At 45.0% G+C, this 20,707-nt stretch overlaps 1 protein-coding gene across 1 annotated transcript in view; it reads right to left on the bottom strand.

Annotated features, from left to right (window-relative positions):
- MICOS10 (mitochondrial contact site and cristae organizing system subunit 10) overlaps window positions 1-19,049 on the bottom strand; it is a 30,708-nt gene extending 11,659 nt beyond the window's left edge. Inside the window, exon 1 of the mRNA XM_059136273.1 lies at window positions 18,893-19,049. Within this exon, the coding sequence (XP_058992256.1) occupies window positions 18,893-18,956 (64 nt within the window). The 5' untranslated portion in view covers window positions 18,957-19,049. The remainder of the gene's footprint in view (window positions 1-18,892) is intronic.
- Window positions 19,050-20,707: the final 1,658 nt, after the last annotated feature.

The following is a 20,707-nucleotide window of genomic DNA, read 5'->3' as shown; positions in this document are numbered from 1 at the left end:
CTGAGTGCTGAAGGACAAGAGTTCAGGTCAGAAATAAGTGAGACAGAGCCTCTTCCCTGGGGAGCTTCTGATCAGGGAAGGAGAGTAAGTCAGGTATCCAGAAAACTGGCAGGGGACCACGTTCTGCTGGTCCAGAGGAAGACAGTGGGAGGAACACACTTAGCTGGAAAGACTTTTTTAAATGCCTGCAAAAGAGGTGTGTCATTTGAGTTGTCTTAAAGAGCAGACGGTTAACAGCCCAAGTCTGTATAGAGGGGTGCGTGCTCCATCCACCCAAGGCTCATGCAGGGAAACAGGGGAACGGGGGGGGGGGGTTGCGGGGAGAGCCTGCCTTAAGCATGAAGCATGTCCTGGAGCAGGAGATAAGGCTAGAAAGGGATCAGGGCCATTCTGAAAGCCCCAAAATATCACGGCACTTACTCTAGCAGGCAGGAGGCTGCCCTAAAGTTTTTTTTTTTTTTAATATGTAATATGAGGGGCGCCTGGGTGGCTCAGTCCTTAAGCAGCTGGCTTCGGGATTAAAAAAAGGGTCCTGGGATCAAGCCCTGCATGGGTCTCCCTGCTCAGCAGGAAGCTTCTCCCCCTCCCACTCCCCCTGCTTGTGTTCCCTCTCTCTCTGTCAAATAAATAAAGTCTTCGAAAGAAAAATATGTAACTTGATTGAACCTGTGCTTTAGTAAGACTCGTCTAACTAAGGTGTGTAGGATCACTTGGAAAGGAAGAAGACATTTTGCTGGCAGAATTTATAGGCTTAACAACTGACTATGTATATGTGAGTCTGGGGTTTGGGGGCTGCACTGGGGCAGGCTGTCAAAGAAAATGCTGAGAACCTCTATCTGGATAACTAGAAAAACATGGGTGCTATTTATAATAGTTATATATATTTATAACATTCATCAACTAACCTTTTAATACCAAATCCCCTTTATCTACAACATAACTGGGTTTATAAAACCGCAACAGTTGGGGCGCCTGGGTGGCTCCGTCAGTTGAGTGTCAGACTCCTGATTTTGGCTCAGGTCATGATCTCAGGGTCGTGGGATCAAGCCCCATGTCTGGCTCCGAGCTCAGCATGGAGTCTGCTTGTCCCTCTCCCTCTGATCCCTGCCCCCATGCTCTCTAAAATAAATAAATAAAATCCTAAAAAAAAAAAAGAGGGGGGGACATCCACGATGTTTTCAGAACACTACAGAACATTAAGTGAAAAGCATTCACTAAGCACTTATGCTTCAGGAATCCATTATCTCATTTAATCCTCACGATAAACTTCCTTCATTAGCCCCATCTTACAGGTCAAGAAACAGAGACACAGAAAGGGTACGTTCCTTGCCCCAGGTCACACATCTGGGATTTGAACCCAGGCAGCCTGACTCCAGAGGCCTGGTGCTTGACTGCCCCCCTCACAGACACACAAAGCTATTTAAATACTTTTGATACCCTAACGTAGACGAAATGCCTTCCCAAGCTGTGCCAGCCAACACGATGCATGAGCATTTCCTTAAGCATACAAACTGAGCCCCTACTGTGTGCCAGCTGCCGGGCCAGGCCCTGCGATTGGTCAGCTCGTGGTCCGGGGCTGGAACTGACTGTAGCCAGGAGGTTGAGGTGCAAGGTACGATGACGGGAACAGGCACAATGCATGAAAAGCACTGAGGAAGACACGCAAACCATTCTTGCGGGGTAGAGAGGGGGCAAGGGAGACAGGCTCCAAGGAGCTCCTTGCTGCCAAGTCATCCAGTGTGAGGTCGATGGAGCAAGGGTGTTTCCTGCCGCACTAAGCACCCCCCCACCCCGGCCTCTACTGTAAGCAGGAGGGAAACTACCGGGAATCAAGCGAGGGAAACAACATACCCAATGAGCACTTGACAACATGCCTGCTTTGGCGGCAACGGGGACAGATGCGAAGAGGCCCCCATCAGAGACCTCAGAAACGGGGGGTGCCGACAAGAGATAGCTGTCACAGCAGCCCAAGCAGGAAACAGGTCCAGACCACACTCTCCTCTGCCCATCTGACTGGAAAATGGTAGTTTATATACTGTGGTCTCTCGCTCCCCTGTCCCCCCTGCTAGGCAGGATGGAAAGGGAAGGCATTAGAGGCGTGACTATGGTCCGGGGTTAGGAACTTCTAAGCAATAGGAGTGACCACACTCAGTAACGACTCTTAAATAAGGGATCCTTAAGACACAGTCACGGACAAAGGTGAGCAGAGATAGAAAAGGGGCTCAAATATTTGAAAAATACACCAGTGGTTTTGCATTTAAGATCCTGCTGGTGCAAATGGGGAATATATCCCAAAAGAGCTTTTGCAAAGGTGTCGCAAGGATTCATCTGAGTTTCGGGACTTCTGTAAGCATCTTTCTCTCGCTATTCAAATCTGACTCTAATAAGGGGCCCAAGACAAGCAACAGTGCGCAGCTGACTTTATATTCCAGTAGTGGTCTGCAGTCTTTCTTGAAGGCATCCTTCTTCCACAGAGCCCCATAATACACCTCTCCAAACCACTGCACTTGCATACATAAAGAAGCCAAGAAATTAATTTTCATAAACTGAGTAAAGAAAAAAAAAGTCTTCTAAAACAGAAGTTATGAGCTGAAATAAAATGAATTTCAAGTTGTAGTGGGAACAAGAAGAAAAATACGCTGTGGGTTTTTGATGGTGAGAGCCAATCTTTTCTGGGAATTCCTAAGATTGGTAGCACATATTCTAATGTCAAGACAATGTGAGTCTAGAGCATTAATATACTCATTTTTGCTTCTGATCAAAATGGGATATTTATGAGGTCGTGAGTTCAGGATTTGTCACATGTAGGCCTATAAGAAAATGGTCAAAAAAAAAAAAAGAAAAGAAAAGAAAAGAAAAGCCTTTGAACTAATGATTTCAATTTAATCATTTGAGATGATGCCAAGAAAGTAGCAGCTTTCTTAGGGCTGCTTTTTAGCAAAAGGTGAAATGTGCTGCTTAAACCATACACTCCAGTTAATCATTGAAAATCAGACAGAAATTTTGAGTGGTTTACATGTGTAAGTTCTGACAATCAGAAACATTTGTTCTGACTCGTAAACATTTGTCAAAGTAAGTCTACAAATCTGTCAACAATTATGTCAGAGTGTTACAATAATTATAAACTATTCTAAGCATTCTAATGCAGCTTTAGGTTGGATAAAGAAACTTGACATAAACACATGGGATTTCAATGCCTCCCATTTGCACTGTTAACTCTCAATCAAATAGTTCTAAATTCTACCTGCAGAAACCCAACTAAAGCACCCCGGGAAAAAGCCCTGCGGCCAGCCCGCTCTCCCAGCCGTGCCGCACACCATTCTGCTACTTGGCTTCCTGTCATCATCAATACGGACTCATATTCTCATATGCCCTATCCTTCCCATATGCATGCATGCGGTGTTATTTTTAAGGCTCTAAAAATAATGGGCTATGCTTTCTTTCAAATCATTCTAATTATTCTATTTGTTACTTTTTCTTCATTTCTCACGTCGATTTCAGCTGCTGAGAAAGTACGTGCACGTGATACATGAATATGTGACCCATGTTGTGTGAGCATTAGTCTGGAAGGCTGTGGTGGGAGAGCCACAGAGAGTAAGAAGTTCAGAAGTTACACAAGCCTAGGGCAAGGTTTCTCAAACTCGACTACCAGCATTCGGGGTGTACAACTCCTGGGCGCCGTTCTGCGCATGACAGGATGTCTAGCAGCATCCCTGTCCCTACACACTAGGTGTCAGCAGCACTCCCACTCCCCCACTCCCTATATGGCAACCACACAAGTCGCCAGACATTGCCCAATGTTCCCACAGCATAGCTATAAATCACTCCCAGTGGAGAACCACCCGTCTAGGGGTTTACAATTTATAAAGTGCTTTCATATCCATTTTGATTAGTATCTCATCCTGAGCTCATCAAAATCATGTAGGGACTAGCATTGCAAGCCTACAGATGAAGAGCGACATCTGGCTGGATCGGTGGGCTGAGCATGTGATTCTCGACCTCTGGGTCATGAGTTTGTGTCCCACAATGGGCATGAAGCCTACTTTAAAAAAAAAAAAAGGGGGGGGGGCTCCTGGGTGGTTCAGTGGGTTAAGGCCTCTGCCTTCGGCTCAGGTCATGATCCCAGGGTCCTGGGATCAATCCCCACATCAGGCTCTCTGCTCAGTGAGGAGCCTGCCTTCCTCCTCTCTCTGCCTGCCTCTCTGCCTGCTTGTCATCTCTGTCAAAAAAATAAAAATAAAATCTTAAAAAAAAAAAAAAAAAAAAAGACAACCAGTTTCCTACAGACTAGGAAATTGAGTCTCAGAGCGAGTCAGTAACTGCCCCAAGCCCATTTGGCTTTTCACTATCCCACACGGCTTCTCCGGCAAACAGCCCTCAGCTTGCTCAACCAGGGATGTTATCCTACTGGGGTCTTCAGGCAACAATGGGTCATCACACCCACCAAAAGCAAACCCACTAACAGGTCACCCAATGAGAAACTCCATTAACAGACGCAAATGTAATTTCAAAATTGGCCAGAAAGCTTAAAAAGGTTTTCACTTTAAAGTACTAACCTGTTAAATAACAAACTAGACGTAACATACGCATTTGAAGATCATTCATAATCTTCAACTACAGGAACCAAACGGACTCCACAAATAACTTAAAAAAAATTTTTTTAAGACTTTCTTTTCAAGGGGCGCCTGGGTGGCTCAGTGGGTTAAAGCCTCTGTCTTTAGCTCAAGTCATGATCCCAGAGTCCTGGGATCAAGCCCCACATCGGGCTCTCTGCTCGGTGGGGAGCCTGCTTCCTCCTCTCTCTCTCTCTCTCTCTCTGCCTACTACTTGTGATCTCTGTCAAATAAATTAAAAAAAAAAAAAAAAAAAAAAAGACTTTCTTTTCAAGTAATCTCTACACCCAGCATGGGGCTCAAACTTATAACCCCAGGATCGAGAGTCTCATGCTTCACCAACTAAGCAGCCAGGCGCCCCTAAATAACTTTTTTTTTTAAACAGAAACTGTTCTTATGTGTTTTCTTGCTTACATTATAAAAACAGCAAAGTTAACAATCTTCCCCACCTAACATCATCATCATTCCCAAGAGATAATTTGGTTTATTGTTTATCATTCCATTTATATACATGGGACCACATATCATGCATGTTTTACAATTTGCTTTTCTCATTTTATAAAGGACACCATTCTGTAATAGTACATATTTTTTCCTAAGATTTATTTATTTACTATTTTAGAGAGACTGTGAGCAGGGGGAGGGGCAGAGGGAGAGAGAGAGGAGGAATCCCACTGACCCTGAGACCCCACAAGGACTCAATCCCATGACCCTGAGGCCATGACCTGCGCCTAAATCAAGAGGTGGACACTTACCGACTGAGCCACCCAGGTACTCCACAGCACATGTCTTTTAAAAAGTTTTTACTGAATTGGGGGCGCCTGGCTGGCTCAGTGGGTTAAGTCGCTGCCTTCAGCTCAGGTCATGATTTCGGGGTCCTGGGATCGAGTCCTGCATCAGGTTCTCTGTTCAGCGGAGAGCCTGCCTCTCTGCCTTGTGAGCTCTACCTGTCAAATAAATAAATAAATAAATAAATAAAATCTTCAAAAACATTTAACTAAAAAAAAAACAAAAAAAAAAAAAACAAACTTTTTACTAAATCACAACATACAGATAGAAAGCTGCACAATTCAGTGCACCACGGGATGTATTTGCAGATGAAAAACACCCAAGGTGTGCCAGGGCAGGGCACAGAAGATTACCAACACCGTCAGAAGCCTGCCTGGGCTCCCTTTTGCAAAGCTCTCCATCCGAGGGCAATCATATTCTGACAAGTGAGTAGTTTTGCTCGTTTCTAAACTTCTGTCAGTGGACTCACACAGTGAGAATGTTAGCAGAACACCATGAGCAGCTGCAGGAGGTCGTTCACAGTCATTGCCATAGAGCACACTATCACATCAGTGTAGCCCGATTTACTTATCCATTCTCCGCTGATGGGCATTTGGGGAGCTTCCAGTCAGGGCCATTATGAATAGTGTTCTATGAACATTCCAGGGCAAGTCATCTGGTGGACACAGGGGCACGTCTGCTGGGTAGATACCCAGGCCTGAAATCGTCGTGTCACGGGGTTTACATCTGGTTAGCTCTCGTAAATACTGCCAGTTTTCCAAAGTGGTTCACCGATCAAGACTCCCACAGGCAGTCTGAGGCTGTGGCTGCTTTTATCCTCACCAACATGGAGTATTCTCCTTCTTTCTGGCTTTAAAGAACTTTCGGAGGTATTATTTCTGCAGAATGAACTGCGGCCACTTATGGTGTTTGACAAGTGTCTATACCTGTGAAACCAGCACTCCAATCGTGAAACGGAACACCGCCGTCACCCCTCGACGTCGCTTGTGTCCCTCTGTAGCCTACCCTTCCCTCCACTCTTTACCCCAGACAACCGCTTCTCTACTTTGTCATTACAGACTGGTTTGTATTTTCTAGAATTTTATATACAAATGGCATCATATAAATGGAATATTGTGAAGGTGCCTGGCTGGCTTAGTTGGTAGAGCACGCGACTTAATTTCTCGGCTGTGAGCTCAAGCCCCATATTGGGCATGGATCGTACTTTTTTTTTTAATGGAATACAGTATATACTCTTTTGTGTCTAGCTTGTTACTCAAGATGATTTTGAAATGTACGTATGTTATTGTATGTATTAGTATTTGTTCCTTTTATTAATGAACAGTCGACTTTATGGACAGTCTATATTTTGTTCTTATCCATTCACCTGCTAAAGGACTTCTGGGTTCTTTCCAGTTTGGGGGCATTATGAGTAAAGCTGTTATGAATATTCATGCATAAGACTTCATGTGAACAAATGTTTTCATTTCCCTTGGGTAAATCCGTATGAGTAGAATGACTAGATGGTATATATACAAAAAACTACTAAGTGGTTATACTATTTTACAACCCTATCAACAGTGCACCAGAATTCTACCTGTCCAACATTCTAGTCAAACTTTAGTGCAGTCTGTCTTTTTAACTATTTTAATGGTGTGGAGGGGTATTTTCATTATGACTGAAATTTGCATTTCCCTAATGACTAATGATATTGAACATCCTTTCATGTGTCAATTTTTAAAGAAATTTTTATTTATTTATTTGACAGAGAGAGATCACAAGTAGGCAGAGAGGCAGGCAGAGAGAGAGGGGGAAGCAGGGTCCCTGCTGAGCAGAGAGCCCAATGCGAGGCTCGATCCCAGGACCCTGGGATCATGACCTGAGCCGAAGGCAGAGGCTTTAACCCACTGAGCCACCCAGGCACCCGTAGTATAATTTCTTTTGTTAAGAATTTTATCAAACATTTTCCCCACTTTCTTTCTTTCTTTTTTAAGATTTTATTTATCTGAGACAGAGAGAGCATGCGCGCATGCACGAGCAGGATGAAGGGATAGCAGGAGAGGGAGAAGCAGGGAACCAACTCTGGTTTGATGCCAGGACCCTGGGATTATGACCTGAGCTGAAGGCAGATGCTTAACCAACTTAGCCACTCAAGCACCCTTACCCATTTTCTCAAATGCGGTCTTCTTACCACTAAATTTAAGAGTTCTTTATTTTTTAAAAAGGTATTATCTGAGAGAGAAAGCAAGGGGGAGCACAAGGTGGGGGTGGGGCAGAAGCAGAGGAAGCAGACTCACCGCGTGGAGGGGGAGTGTTCCTGGGATAGTACGCCCAAGAGCAAGGCAGGTGCTAAACCAAACGACTGAGCTACCAGGCACCCAAGAATTCTGTATTTATTATGGAAACAAGCCCTTTGTCAGATACATGTACTGCAAATATTTTCTCCCATTCTGTGGCTTGCCTTTTTGTGCTTTTAATGGTGTCTTTCAAAGAGTAAAAGTTTTAGATTTTGGTCAAATCCCATGTATCAGATTTTTTCCTTTGTGACTTTGTTGTGACCTAAAAAATCTTTTCAGAACTCAAGGTCACAGAAATTTTTCTCCTATGTTTTCTTCTGGAGTTTTACAGTTTTAACTTTCACATTTAGGTTCATGATTCTTTCCAGTTAATTTTTATGCACGATAATGAAGTTCAGTTTTTTCCCTCTATATGGATGCCCAGCTATTCAAGCACAGTTTGATGGAAAGATGTTCCATTCCCCGTTAAACTGCCGGGGAATCTTTAACTGACCATCTACTGATGGGTCTACTTCTTGACACTGATCTAGGTGTGTCTCTCTTCCCCAATATCACTGTCTCGTTTACTACAGCTTTACAATAAGCCTTGATGGCAGGTATTGATTGTACTTTTCCAACTTTGTTTTTCTTTTTTTTTTAAGATTTTATTTACTTATTTTGAGAGAGAGAGAGAGAGAGAGATCACAAGTAGGCAGAGAGGCATGCAGAGAGAGAGGAAGGGAAGCAGGCTCCCTGCTGAGCAGAGAGCCCCACTAGGGGCTGGATCCCAGGACCCTGGGATCATGACCTGAGCTGAAGGCAGAGGCTACATTTGACCCACTGAGCCACCCAGGCGCCCCCAACTTTGTTTTTCATTGTAAAAACCGCTCTGGCGACTTTGGATTGTTTACACTTTAATACAGATTTAAAAATCAGCTCAATTTTTATAAGTATCTCTGAGCATTATTTTTCTTGCTAGAGAGAGAATACAAATTTCCTCACTGAGTTGCCAGGAGGGTAAAAAGGGGATAATACATTAGTGTACCAAGTACAGTGGCAGATACCAGGCATTCACACAAAGTTAGCCTCCTCTCTCTCTCATGGTCTTTAAATAAACAAGATCCAATCTAGCAATGCCCTCACATTTTACTAGTGGGTCAATGGCCACAGTAAAAATATTACCACACCAAAAAGACTTTTGTAAGTAAATATTTGTGTTTTCACTTGGATTCAATACTGAAATGCACTTGCCAGAGAAAGCAATTCGACATATTTGCTAATAAACTGTTTCAGGCCACATTTTAGGAAAGCATGAAACCACAGCCAGAACAAAAATCTAAATATGTTTGGAAGTCCCATATAGTGCCTAATTACATTATTCTATAACACTAACACAAAATTCCCCTCTAGCAAGATCACAATGTTCCATTATTCATACCGCTGCCGCAGACTGAAAAAAGTATTTTTACTCTCAAAAACTGTTTAGAAATACATATAACAAACAAAATATGGCTACTAACTCAACAATTAACATGTACAAATTTGAGACCCAAAACCTATAAACAGCCAAAACCCTTTGAAGTATTTTAGTTTAGCCTAAGTGATATCATTCCATGAAACTAAGACAGATCAGTTTGCAAACACAGGCTACCAAAAGGCAGTTTTTGGTGAGCCACCAATACTTTGTGGCAACCCACATTTATCAGATGAACTGATATTTACAGAGAAACAACAATTTGCTTTCTTTTTCCATGACCTTATTCATTGGCCTCTTTCAGTACAGTGGGTTTTTTTTTGTTTTTTTTTTTTTTTTTACATGAAAATGGCCTTCACAATTAATTTCACTACACTTAACTGATTACTGGATGAAAACACAAAATCTGCTGGTTAATTCTAAGGCAGGTCACCTGCTAAGTCATTTAAAGTCCCACTTTCTTAACAAGGAAGAAAACAAGACCAAACCCTTTCTTTTCATGAAAATGAACGCATGGCAAAGCAATTTCATCTCTGTTCACTGAGCTGCATATAACCAGCGACCTAGCCCAAGAGGTACCAGAAACTAATAAACTGCAAAGTGTTGCCTGGGCTGCCCTCCTGCCTCTCCTATTTGTCGAGAGCAAGACCACCTCCATTTACATAGACCCTGACTCCTGAGGGTGCACATTTCAAGTTCTGTAAATAGGACCGCTGCAGAGCACTGGGACATCGGTCTCCGTTCCACTTCTCTGTCCCCATCTTAGTTTTGGTTTCTTCTATCACATCACCTCATCTTCAGCATAAATTCACAACAACATACTAAGCAATCTCTCTGCCTTCATCTCGGTCCTTTCTAACTCATTCTCCTGGTGCTACTTCAGTGATCTTTCTGAAATCAGAAACCCAACCATGTCACTCTTCGCCTTCACATTCCAAGGTTTTTCCTAATGCTACCCAAAGAGTTGCCACACAACCCAGCAAGCCGGCAAACCCACCCGTAGGGGCATACATACCCAAGAGAAATAAAGACAGACCCCAACATAAAAACTTGTATATTTGGGCACCTGGGTGGCTCAGTGGGTTAAGCCTCTGCCTTCAGCTTGGGTCATGATCTCAGGGTCCTGGATCAAGGCCCATGTCGCTCCCCCCTCTCTCTCTGCCTGCCTCTCTGCCTACTTGTGATCTCTCTCTGCCAAATAAATAAGTAAAATCTTAAAAAAAAAAAAAAAAAAAAAAAAACTTGTATATTTGATCACAGCAGCATTATTCCTAAAAGCCAAAAGATACAAACAACTGGACGCCTGAGTGGCTCAGTCAGTTAAGCGTCTGCCTTTGGCTCAGGTCATGATCCCAGGGTCCTGGACTCTGCCTCCTCCCCCCACCCACTCGTGCTCTTTCTCAAAAACAAATAAAATCTTAAAAAAAGAAAAAAAGTACGAACAAAAATGCCCATCAGCTGGTAAATGGATAAACAAAATATTGTATATGTCCATATCGTAGTATTCTATGATAGCAAAATAAATGGTATTAATACTAACAGTATTAATATAATTATCATTAATATAAATATTAGTATTAAAAACTAATAAACAGCATTCTGTTTGTTAATACATGTCAATACTACCCAGAACAATCTACAAAGTCAAAGCAATCCTTATCAAAATCCCATGATAGGGGCGCCTGGGTGGCTCAGTTGGTTAAGCATCTGACTCTTGGGTTTCAGCTCGGGTAACAATCTCAGCACCATAGGATCAAGTCCCGAACTGGGTTCCATGCTCAGCAGGGAGTCTGCCTGGAATTCTCTCTCTCCCTCTCTCTCTGCCTCTCCTCTTGTTCTCTCATTCTCTCTCTCAAATAAATGAAGTATTTGTAAATCATTTATCTGACAAGGGGTTAATATCCAGAATATAGAAGAGAACTAAAACAAAACAATAAACCAATTCAAAAATGGAAAAGGAACTTGAGCAGACATTTCTCCAAAGAAGATACACATATGGCCAGTGAGCACATGTGAAGATGTTCAACATCACTAATCATTAGGGATATGCAAATCAAGACCACAACGAGATCAATGAGATACTAGCTTACACCCACTGGGATGGCTACTGTCCAACAAAAGGCAGGAAGGAAACAACTGTTGGTGAGGATGTGAACTAATTGGGACACTGGTGCATTACAGGTGGGAACGTAAAATGGTCCAGTTGCTGTGGAAAACAGTGTGGCAGATCCTCAAACTGTTAAAAATCGATTTACAGGGGCGCCTGGGTGGCTCAGTGGGTTAAAGCCTCTGCCTTCGGCTCAGGTCATGATCCCAGGGTCCTGGGATCGAGCCCCACATCGGGCTCTCTGCTCCGCAGGGAGCCTGCTTCCTCCTCTCTCTTTCTCTGCCTGCCTCTCTGCCTACTTGTGATTTCTCTCTCTGTGTCAAATAAATAAAATCTTTAATTTAAAAAAAAAAAAAATCGATTTACAATATGACCCAACAATGCCACTTCTAGGTATGTACCCAAAAAGAAATGGAAGCAAGGTCTTCAAAAGACAGGTGTATACCGTGTTCACAGCAACATTACTCACAATAGTGTCCATCTGTCCACAGCTGAATGAATAAGCAAAATGTGTTACACACACACCAAAATCCTACTCAGATTTAAAAAGGAGGCAATTTTGATATATGCTACAATGTGGGTGAACCTTGAGGGCATCACATAAACTGAAATAAGTCAGTTTCAAAAAGGCAAGGACTGTGGGACTATACTTCCAGGAGGTACTTAGAGAAGTCAAAATCACAGAGAGAAAGTAGAACAGAGGTGGCCAGGGGCTGGGGGTAGGCAGGAATGGGGAGTCAGTGTTAAATGGGTACAGAGCTTCAGGCTCACAGATGAAGTCACGGAGATGGGTGGCGGCGTTAACTGTAAAACACTACGAATGGACTATCATTCACCTGCACATTTTTAAGTGGGTCAGATGGTAAATTCTGTTATGTGTATTTTATCACAATAAAAAAAAAAAATGCGGGGAACAAAAAGGGGAAATCCGCCATAGGGCTATCAGGCTTAAGTGTGGTCATGGAAGTAAAACGGAAATGCCAGGGTCTGCCAGCTCGCGCTAAGTGCTGGACAAATGGCTGCCGCTGTCATCATTTCCAGCAGAAGCCAGAGCCTCTCGGTCCTCTGGGACGACGCTTGCACAGCTTCCAAGGCCCTGAATGCAGTCCTCCACCTGGTCCCCTACTACATACCTACACACTCTCCAAGGTCATCACCTTCTTTGCACATTCCTCCAGAAGGTAAGCCCTTCCAGAGTAAGGCTGCTACTGACCATCTGTGCCCCGCACCCCCCAGGCTTCCATACTACCTACAAGATGAAAGCAAATGTGGTAAATATTTTAACTTATGACTGCCAGCTTTCATTCACATGCCTGCAGCTAATATTTATCAAGTACAGGTAATGCCCTAACTGCTCTATAAAAAATATCTCATTTTATCCTTACTTGTAACAACCCCCTGAGAAAGATACTACCATTCCATAGATAAGGAAACTGAGGCACAAAGAGGAACTTCTTTCTCTCTCCCTTTCTTTCTATTCTTTCCTTCCTCCCTCCCTCCCTCCCTTTCTTCCTTTCTTTTTTTTAAAGATTTGTTTTATTTATTTGACAGAGATCACAAGTAGGCAGAAGCAGGCAAAGAGAGAGAGGTTCCCACTGAGCAGAGAGCCCGATGCAGGGCTCGATCCCAGGACCCTGAGATCATGACCCAAGCCCAAGGCAGAGGCTTAACCCACAGAGCCACCCAGGCGCCCCTCTTCCTTTCTTTCTTATAAACTCTGTGCCCAATGTGGGGCTTAAACTCATGATCCTGGGATCAAAAGACACACACTACCAACGGAGCCAGGGGAAAAAAAGGAAAGGACTGTGAATGCCCCAGAGTCCACTGAACGCAACACACTCCAGGGCTGTTTCCCAATGTCCCAGGCTTGCACTTTTCCTCGTTACCAAGAAAATGAAAACCCTGCTGTGCTGAATATACCTGCCTTGCAGAGACAGCCTTTTCCAGGAAGGCACCACAGCCTCGGACATCCCTGCCCCAACCATGACATCTCCTTTCCTTCTGATCTCCTGGCCAATTCACAAGTTAGTAAGACTAGATATTCTGGCCTCTGGCCTCTCAGTGGAAGAGAAATGCGGGAAAAAGGGACACAGTCCATAGTACAACTTTGCAAGTCACATTAGGAAACCCAGGACCTCCGCATGAATTCAGGAAGTACTGGGATCAGATTTTCCTCCAAGCCTCCTTGGGCAAATCTGCAACTCTGAGGCCCGGCCACTATCACGCAGACATCGACTTGGTCATGAGGTCACAGCCAGCCAGCCGGACCTCCAGCATTCAAGAGAGAGTTATAACAAGGCTCTGAGGACAATGGCAGTGCTTCCATGACCCACGCTTACAGGGCTTAGAAATTCTCAGATCACAGGGAAGCACCTCCTGAAGTCTTATAGCTGGGTTTTTCTCATCTCCTGGAATCATGTTTTCCTGGGGAAACAAAAAACAGATAGAACCACCAAGCCAATCCAGAGAAACAAGCACAAGCTGAGGGTACCAGCTCTGTCCCAGGGCTTTTAAGCCTTCAATTTTGGCAAGATATCTTGCCTTCTAACCTCATTAACAAGAAGGTATGATTTATTCATGTGGGTACACACAAATTACTCGGTATGTACAAGGAAAACAGCCGGCACAGTCTGTGAACTGAGGGCAGAAGGAAAACCAGAGCATTCAATAAATCTGATAAAACTTAAAAGTAAATCCATAAAATTAGCAAAAAACGATTAATGACGCATTCACATAAAAACTAACGGGACATGCCATTCATAAAATGTAATCTTCACTCCTTTTTTAATTTCCTGCAATAAGGCTTTGGCACTACCACTGAAACCAACATCACCCTCTACTTGTTTAAATACAAAAGTGTTCTCTGGTTCATGTTTCTTAGCTGACTACTCCCAAACATTTCTACTACTACTTTGTTATGAAGATCTACTGACAATAATTTACATCCCCAGATGAAATAAAGAGTTGGTAAAAAGCCCCTAAATTACAGGGACACAGAGTCAAACATGTGAACTAGCAAAAATTCACCTGAAATCTACCTGACTTGACTTTTTAACTTAAAAGGTAATTCATTCAGTTAATACAAATATAGGCACAGAATGTAGTCTGCAAAATTCTCAGCAATTCACGTCTTTCTAACAGTAATTATTGTATGCCTTCTCTGTGTCAGGGGTTAGGCGATCAACAGGGAACAAAAATGTCTCTGGGCCTCATGAGTTCATATTCTAGCAAGGATGGACAATCAAGTAAAGAAAAAAATCACAAATTTCAGATGGTGCCATGCGCTATTAAGAAAAATTAGTGATGTGATGGAGAATAAACAGGACACCTAGGAACTTATTCAATGCTAACAAATTCACTTAAAAAAATACATTAAGCTCAAGCTTTATGGAGGAACTAGGCAAGGCATATAAGTGGCAGGAATAAGAACACAGGCCAAAGAGAAGGGTAAAAATGTGAGGGGGAGAAAGGAAAAGAAAGGCACAGGAGCTGAAAGAACAGATGTGTAAGGAACAATGGCCTACTGTGTCTATTACAGGGAGGCATGTGTTTTGTTTTGCTTGATTCGTGGGCTCAATATATTAGGTCAAGCCATATTAGAAACCACCTATCCTATCACACTCCTATTATACACAAGTAGTATCTTAAAACCAAAATTAACGAGGGAAATAAAACTGCTTTTCTTATGACGGCGAAGGGCAGGGAAAAGGTATTTGTGAATCAATGTAGCTCTTCCCACAGGATGAAATCACAGAATTTTCTGTTGAGACATTGCTCCAGCTTCGGAGTAAGAGATCCGCGAAGAGCAGTTTTTTCTAAAGAACTACCGTCTAAGTACAAGCTTATATGTTCTTTAACTCAGCTGTACTACATCTAGGCTAAACATGAGCAGTGAAAAGTCATTTTTCAGCAAACCAGTGGGAAAAGAACAAAAACCCTTCAGGTTTAAGGCAGCCAATCACAGAGAAGCCCTCACGAAGGGAGCTGTCCATTCACCTTGGATTCCCTTCAGTCTCTTGTCAAGCCAGAGTCTGAAATTCCCAATATGTAGCTGAAAGCCTGTATCTTCTACAAAACCTCCCATCTACTTCTGGCGGGCAGCCATTGTGAGTGTCCACCTCCATCCTGAAGGACCAGGCAACAAGCAGCCAAGGAGGTTTGAAGGGTCTCACATCACTGCCAACGGGACAAGGAACCAATCTGCTCACTATAGTGTGCTCATCTCCACCGTCTCCAAGACTCTCAGACTAAAGGCTCCCCGAGTATCCCTTCTGTGCTTCCTCACTCTTATGCCCTTTCTCTAAGTCCACTACTAAAGGGACGACACCCTCCAAATCTGAACTCAGCTTCTCCCACAAAATTAAAACTCCCTACTCAGCTTCATTATCATTCTCAAACAACTCAATCATGTAAGTAGAAAAGTGACCAAAATCATGATCGCTGTTCTCACTGGTCTTCTGTCATCCCCCATGATCAGTTTCTAGTCCTTCCTTACTTTGTGTAAATGAGGTGTTTTTTGTTTGTTTGTTTTTTGTGTGTTTTTTTTTAAGATTTATTTATTTATTTGACAGAGAGATCACAAGTAGGCAGAGAGGCAGGCAGAGAGAGAGAGGAGGAAGCAGGCTCCTTGCTAAGCAGAGAACCCGATACGGGGTTCGATCCCAGGACCCTGGGATCAAGACCTGAGCCGGAGGCAGAGGCTTCAACCCACTGAGCCACCCAGGCGCCCCATCAAGTTGTTTTATGTCCAAGTTCCCATCAGCGGATCACCCCTTAACCACATTCTAACCTTGGAGTCTTCTTTGTAAGAAAAAGAATGAGGCAAAGTTAACCAGTTGGAGAGAAAGATGAAGAAAATAGCATTTACTGAGTTCCTACTATGAACTTGGCACTGTTCTAGCCTAGGAGGTGAGAATTTCTATCTCCATTTTATAAATGGGGAACAAAGTTGAACGTTTCTTCAATACACCCATTCCTCTCTGGTCTAACAGAGCAGACTTTCACCACTTCAAATCCACAGCACCGCTGGCCTCCTCAACTCCTGACCTGTTCTGTATAAAACACTGCCAGAACAATCATACCAAAATTCCATTTATATCACACCAATTCCCTGTTGAGGGAAGTGAAATGCCTTCTGCTTCTCTATTTGCCCACAGACTGGCCCAGAATTCAGTAAGTATTTGTTGCTTAAAACCATCCCATGATTCTCCACTAGTTTAGAGCTAATGAGCCCAAGAAGCAGAAAGTAAGAGGTGTTTAGGGCAGCTGTGTTGAATCCGCACCACACATGTGAAAAAGCCAAAAGCAAATCAGGAGCCGTTAAGATAAAGTGGAATTTCTCTAAGACATTTCACAATTCTGACTCCACCCAAACCACCCTTCTTCAGGAGCAGGGGTACTGGATTTAGAATGCCTGGGTTCTCACCCCCGCTCCTCCATGGCTAGCTTCTTAACCTCTCCATGCTTCAAACTACACGAGTTCAATAGGGCTGGGCCTCTGTTCCAGTTTTCCCACGCTCCCTGACTATCCAAGTCCAAGTCATTCTCCAATGGTCGGATGAAGGCCCATTTTCCTTGCAAAGTCTCACTGGATGACCTCAGCCCATCACCAAACTGACTGGGTTCATAACAGCTCTACAACGCAAGGAGCCTGAAGCGCTCATTTCAAGTCTTATCGGTAATCATGAATCACTGCGTCTCACTGAATTATTTCCCTTGTGTACACCCTTCCCCCACCAATGTCCCACTCACAAATGACAGCCATGCCGCTCACTCCCTCAGGTGATCCTCAGTGACACAATATTAATATCAACAATTATTATGACCATATCTGCTGCCTCTGTAAGGGCCAGGCACTGCGCTCAGTTTCCTGTGTATTTTACTATCCTTCAATCTTCCTAATTCTTTTAGTTAATCTTTTTATCCCCATTTCATAGTGGCAGAAGACAGCCGACCCATAGCCACAAAGCTAGTGGGGATGGGGACCAGGGTGAAGAGCCAGAGGGATGACGTCAAACTGAGCGGTCTGCCTCCCACTCCTGTACCTACTGTCATTGTATTGCTTAGTACTTAGTGTGGTCATTTAAGAGCCACATGTTAAATCTCTCCTAAACGTGAACTGTTCACAATAGCAAAAACTGTATTTCTTGGCTCACTGACAGAATAACCCATTCTTTTATTTATTTATTTATTTGAGAGAGAGCATGAGCGAGGAGGAGGTCAGAGGGAGAAGCAGACTCCCCATGGAGCCCGGAGCCGGATGTGAGACTCGATCCCAGAACTCCGGGATCATGACCTGGGCGGAAGGCAGTCGGCCAACCAACTGAGCCACCCGGGCATCCCCATTCTTAATAAGTGATTCATACCCAAGCCTTTACTTAAACTTGTAATCCTAACAACTCTGTGAGATAATAATTGCTGTTGTCAATTTACAAATGAGGAAACAGAGGGACAGGGGCTCAACAACTTGCCCCCAATCACACAGCTGGTAAGTGAATTCAAAGGTGAAGCGACAGCTGGGATCAAGTACGTACTCCTCTTACTAACTCCTTCTCGACAATTTTTATTAAGCACAAGCAAACCCAGAAAGGGTCTGGGCAACAGCAGTGACTACAACCAGAAATCTCTGCTCTCACCGCGCTTACCAACACCGTCATTCAACGGACACAATCCTAAATCCCCTTAAATACTCAAGTTTTCCATTAAAAAAAAAAAAAACATCAAATTTGGTAAGAATTAGTATCAAAGAAAAAGCATGGGACTCGAAAACAGAAAACCTGAGTTACACTTCCAACTTTGCCATTTCTGAGCAACTTGGTCACTTCTTGGACCCTGGACAAAACCGTCCACTGATTCGCGATTTCACGACCTGTGTGAGATAAATGTACTGAGACTCGCACACCTACCACAGTGTCTGGCACTTAGTACGCGCTCCAGAAGGGAACTCCCATCTTTCCCCTCCCCTCCATCCAGTGACTTCATAATCCGCGTCGTCACTGAGCACGTGTGACAAGGCTCCGCGGAGTTACACCCGGGACCAAAAGGTGTCCAGTCCCTTACTTCCCAGGGCAATTCTCCCTCCAGATGACGAGGTCTCCAATTTCAGGCCGCAGACGACTCTGCTGCCAATAAACCGGGTTACGACTCCGGAAGGACAGCGACGCTCGTTAGGGCCTGGCCGTGTCTATAAAACGCTCCCCGTGACCTTCTTTAGAAGGCACTTGTTTCAGCCGGCGAGCTCTGTGACCCCGGACCGGGCTCCACGCCCCGTGCCGGGAATGTGGCACCGGGGAGGAGAATGTCCAGCCTCTGGCACGAGGTTGCGCCCGGCAGACCGCTTTCTTTCTACTCGAGGAGCTCTGCACCTCTCCGGCCACCTGCCAGCCCGACTGCCCCCCAACCCCTCGCCCCCGGAGCTGCGACTCCTCCCCTCCCCTCCCGCCTCCCGCGGGGGCCCAGGCTCCTCCGGCCGCGTCCCTCCGCCGCCCGAGTGGTCTCCCGCCCGGCTCGGTCAGCTCGCCCCGGCCCGAGGGGCTGGATCAGAGCGGTCGGCCTGACCTCCCCCAGAGCTTCCCTTCCGCCGGCCTGGTCAGCGGGACCTGAAGCCGGCCGCTCGGCTCCCGGCGGGGCCTGCCAGGGGCGTGAGGCCCCTTACCTATCTTCACCACGGCGTCCGCCATGCACCGGTCCCACTTCCTGCCGAGCTCTGAATCCGACATGTTCCCCACCCGCAGCTCCCGCTTTCCTTAAGGTCGGGCCCCGCGCTCCAACTGCAGGGAAGTCTCGCGAGAGCCGGCCGCGGGGCCCAGGCCCGGAAGGCCGGCGCCGGCCTGACAGATATCGCGAGATGATCTGAATGCTTTCGCCCTTTCCGGTTTGTGGGGTTTTTTTTTTTTTTCCTTCAGTTGGTTGTCCGGGTGACGGGTTGCCCGGAGGCCCGAGGTGACCCTGACCTTGGAGCCGCGCCTACCTGAAGGCTGCGTGGCTGACGGGCTTCCCGGGCGGCATCCAGAGCTCTGTCGGGAAGGCCCTTCCTCCGCACCAGCTCCCGGCGTTGGCCCTGGAAAGTCCCAGGGAAAGTGAGGGCACAGCGTTGCTTTATTCATTCCTGCACTCACTGGACTGTTTCTCCTCCCTCATTGGCTCCTTTAGTGCAGTGGGACTCCCGCCTGCGCCGCGACCTGGGAAACTGCTCTGACAAAGGTCACCTAGGCCAGAGAGAAAGGGATGCTTTGGAACCTCTACACGGCGCTGGGCACAGCTGCGCCCTCCTTCCTGGTCCCCCCTGTCTCCGCTTTCTCTTTATTCATCCGATCTCCAGGACACAGACTTTCCTAGTGCTGCTCCCGACTCTAATCTTTCGGTGTCCTTCCCGGGTTGCTTTTTCTCCGCCAGCTGCTTAAAAGGTGTGGGTTCCAAGGAGTCCCCCCCCCCCTTCCCATCCCCTTTTCCCTCTGCATACTCTCCCTGAGTGATGGCAACCGCTTTCAAATCCTATCTCCAGCTCAAACGTCTAGCTCAAGCCTCGTGTTCATAATCCAACTTCCTTGCTGGTGGCGTTGATTTTAGCCCTCCTTCCCCGTTTGCCTTCCCCATGCTACCAACAAACACAAATTTGACCCTATTAATCCTGATTAGAAGCTGTCAGTGAGGGGCACCTGGGTGGCTCAGTGGGTTAAAGCCTCTGCCTTCTGCTCAGGTCATGGTCTCGGGGGTTCTGGGATCCAGCCTCATATCGGGCTCTCTGCTCAGTGGGGAGCCTGCTTCCTCCTCTCTCTCTGCCTGCCTCTCTGCCTACTTGTGATCTCTGTCTGTCAAATACATAAAATCTTAAAAAAAAAAAAAAAAAGTTGTCAATGACATTCCATATATATCCAAGACTCAGAGTTCATTCTTGGATCTTAGAGCCCCCTCTTCATCCACTAATAGAGCGTAGAGATCCCTCTATCTTCTTATTTTCCAAGTAGCTTGGGTACCCCATAGAATTCTCCACATTCTATTAGAACATCTCTTTACAGATGATTGTATCTGCCAGTAAAACTAGAAGCTCATTCCCCTTCGTCCGCACACTCCTTATTCAGAGTGCAATGCCTTGGACAGTAGGATGGATCTTCTATGAAGTACTTGTTGAACTGAACTGAATTCATTGACCCATTAATTTATTCATTTATTTTTGGCAACTTTAACAGTAGAACTGCCGGACCAGTTCTTGCCATGACAGAGCCCCTTCCTTCAGGAAGGCTTCCGTCCATGACCACCCTTCTTCTAGCTCTCGTCTGAGTTACATTATCAGATTATATTCTAATTCTTTGTGTATCTCTTGGATGTGACTGGGAGCTCTGTGAGAATGAGGTCCGTGCCATTTTTGTATCCTGAATGACGAGCAGAGAGCCTGGTATATATTAGATTCTCAATAAATGCCTTTTTGAATGGATGTAAGAATGGGTGAATGAATAAATAATGATTGATT

This window comes from Mustela lutreola, chromosome 10 (genome assembly GCF_030435805.1).
Source record: "Mustela lutreola isolate mMusLut2 chromosome 10, mMusLut2.pri, whole genome shotgun sequence".
Lineage (NCBI taxonomy): Eukaryota > Metazoa > Chordata > Mammalia > Carnivora > Mustelidae > Mustela > Mustela lutreola.
The sequence above is the reverse complement of the archived record's forward strand: the minus strand, read 5'-3'. Positions and strand labels throughout refer to the sequence as shown.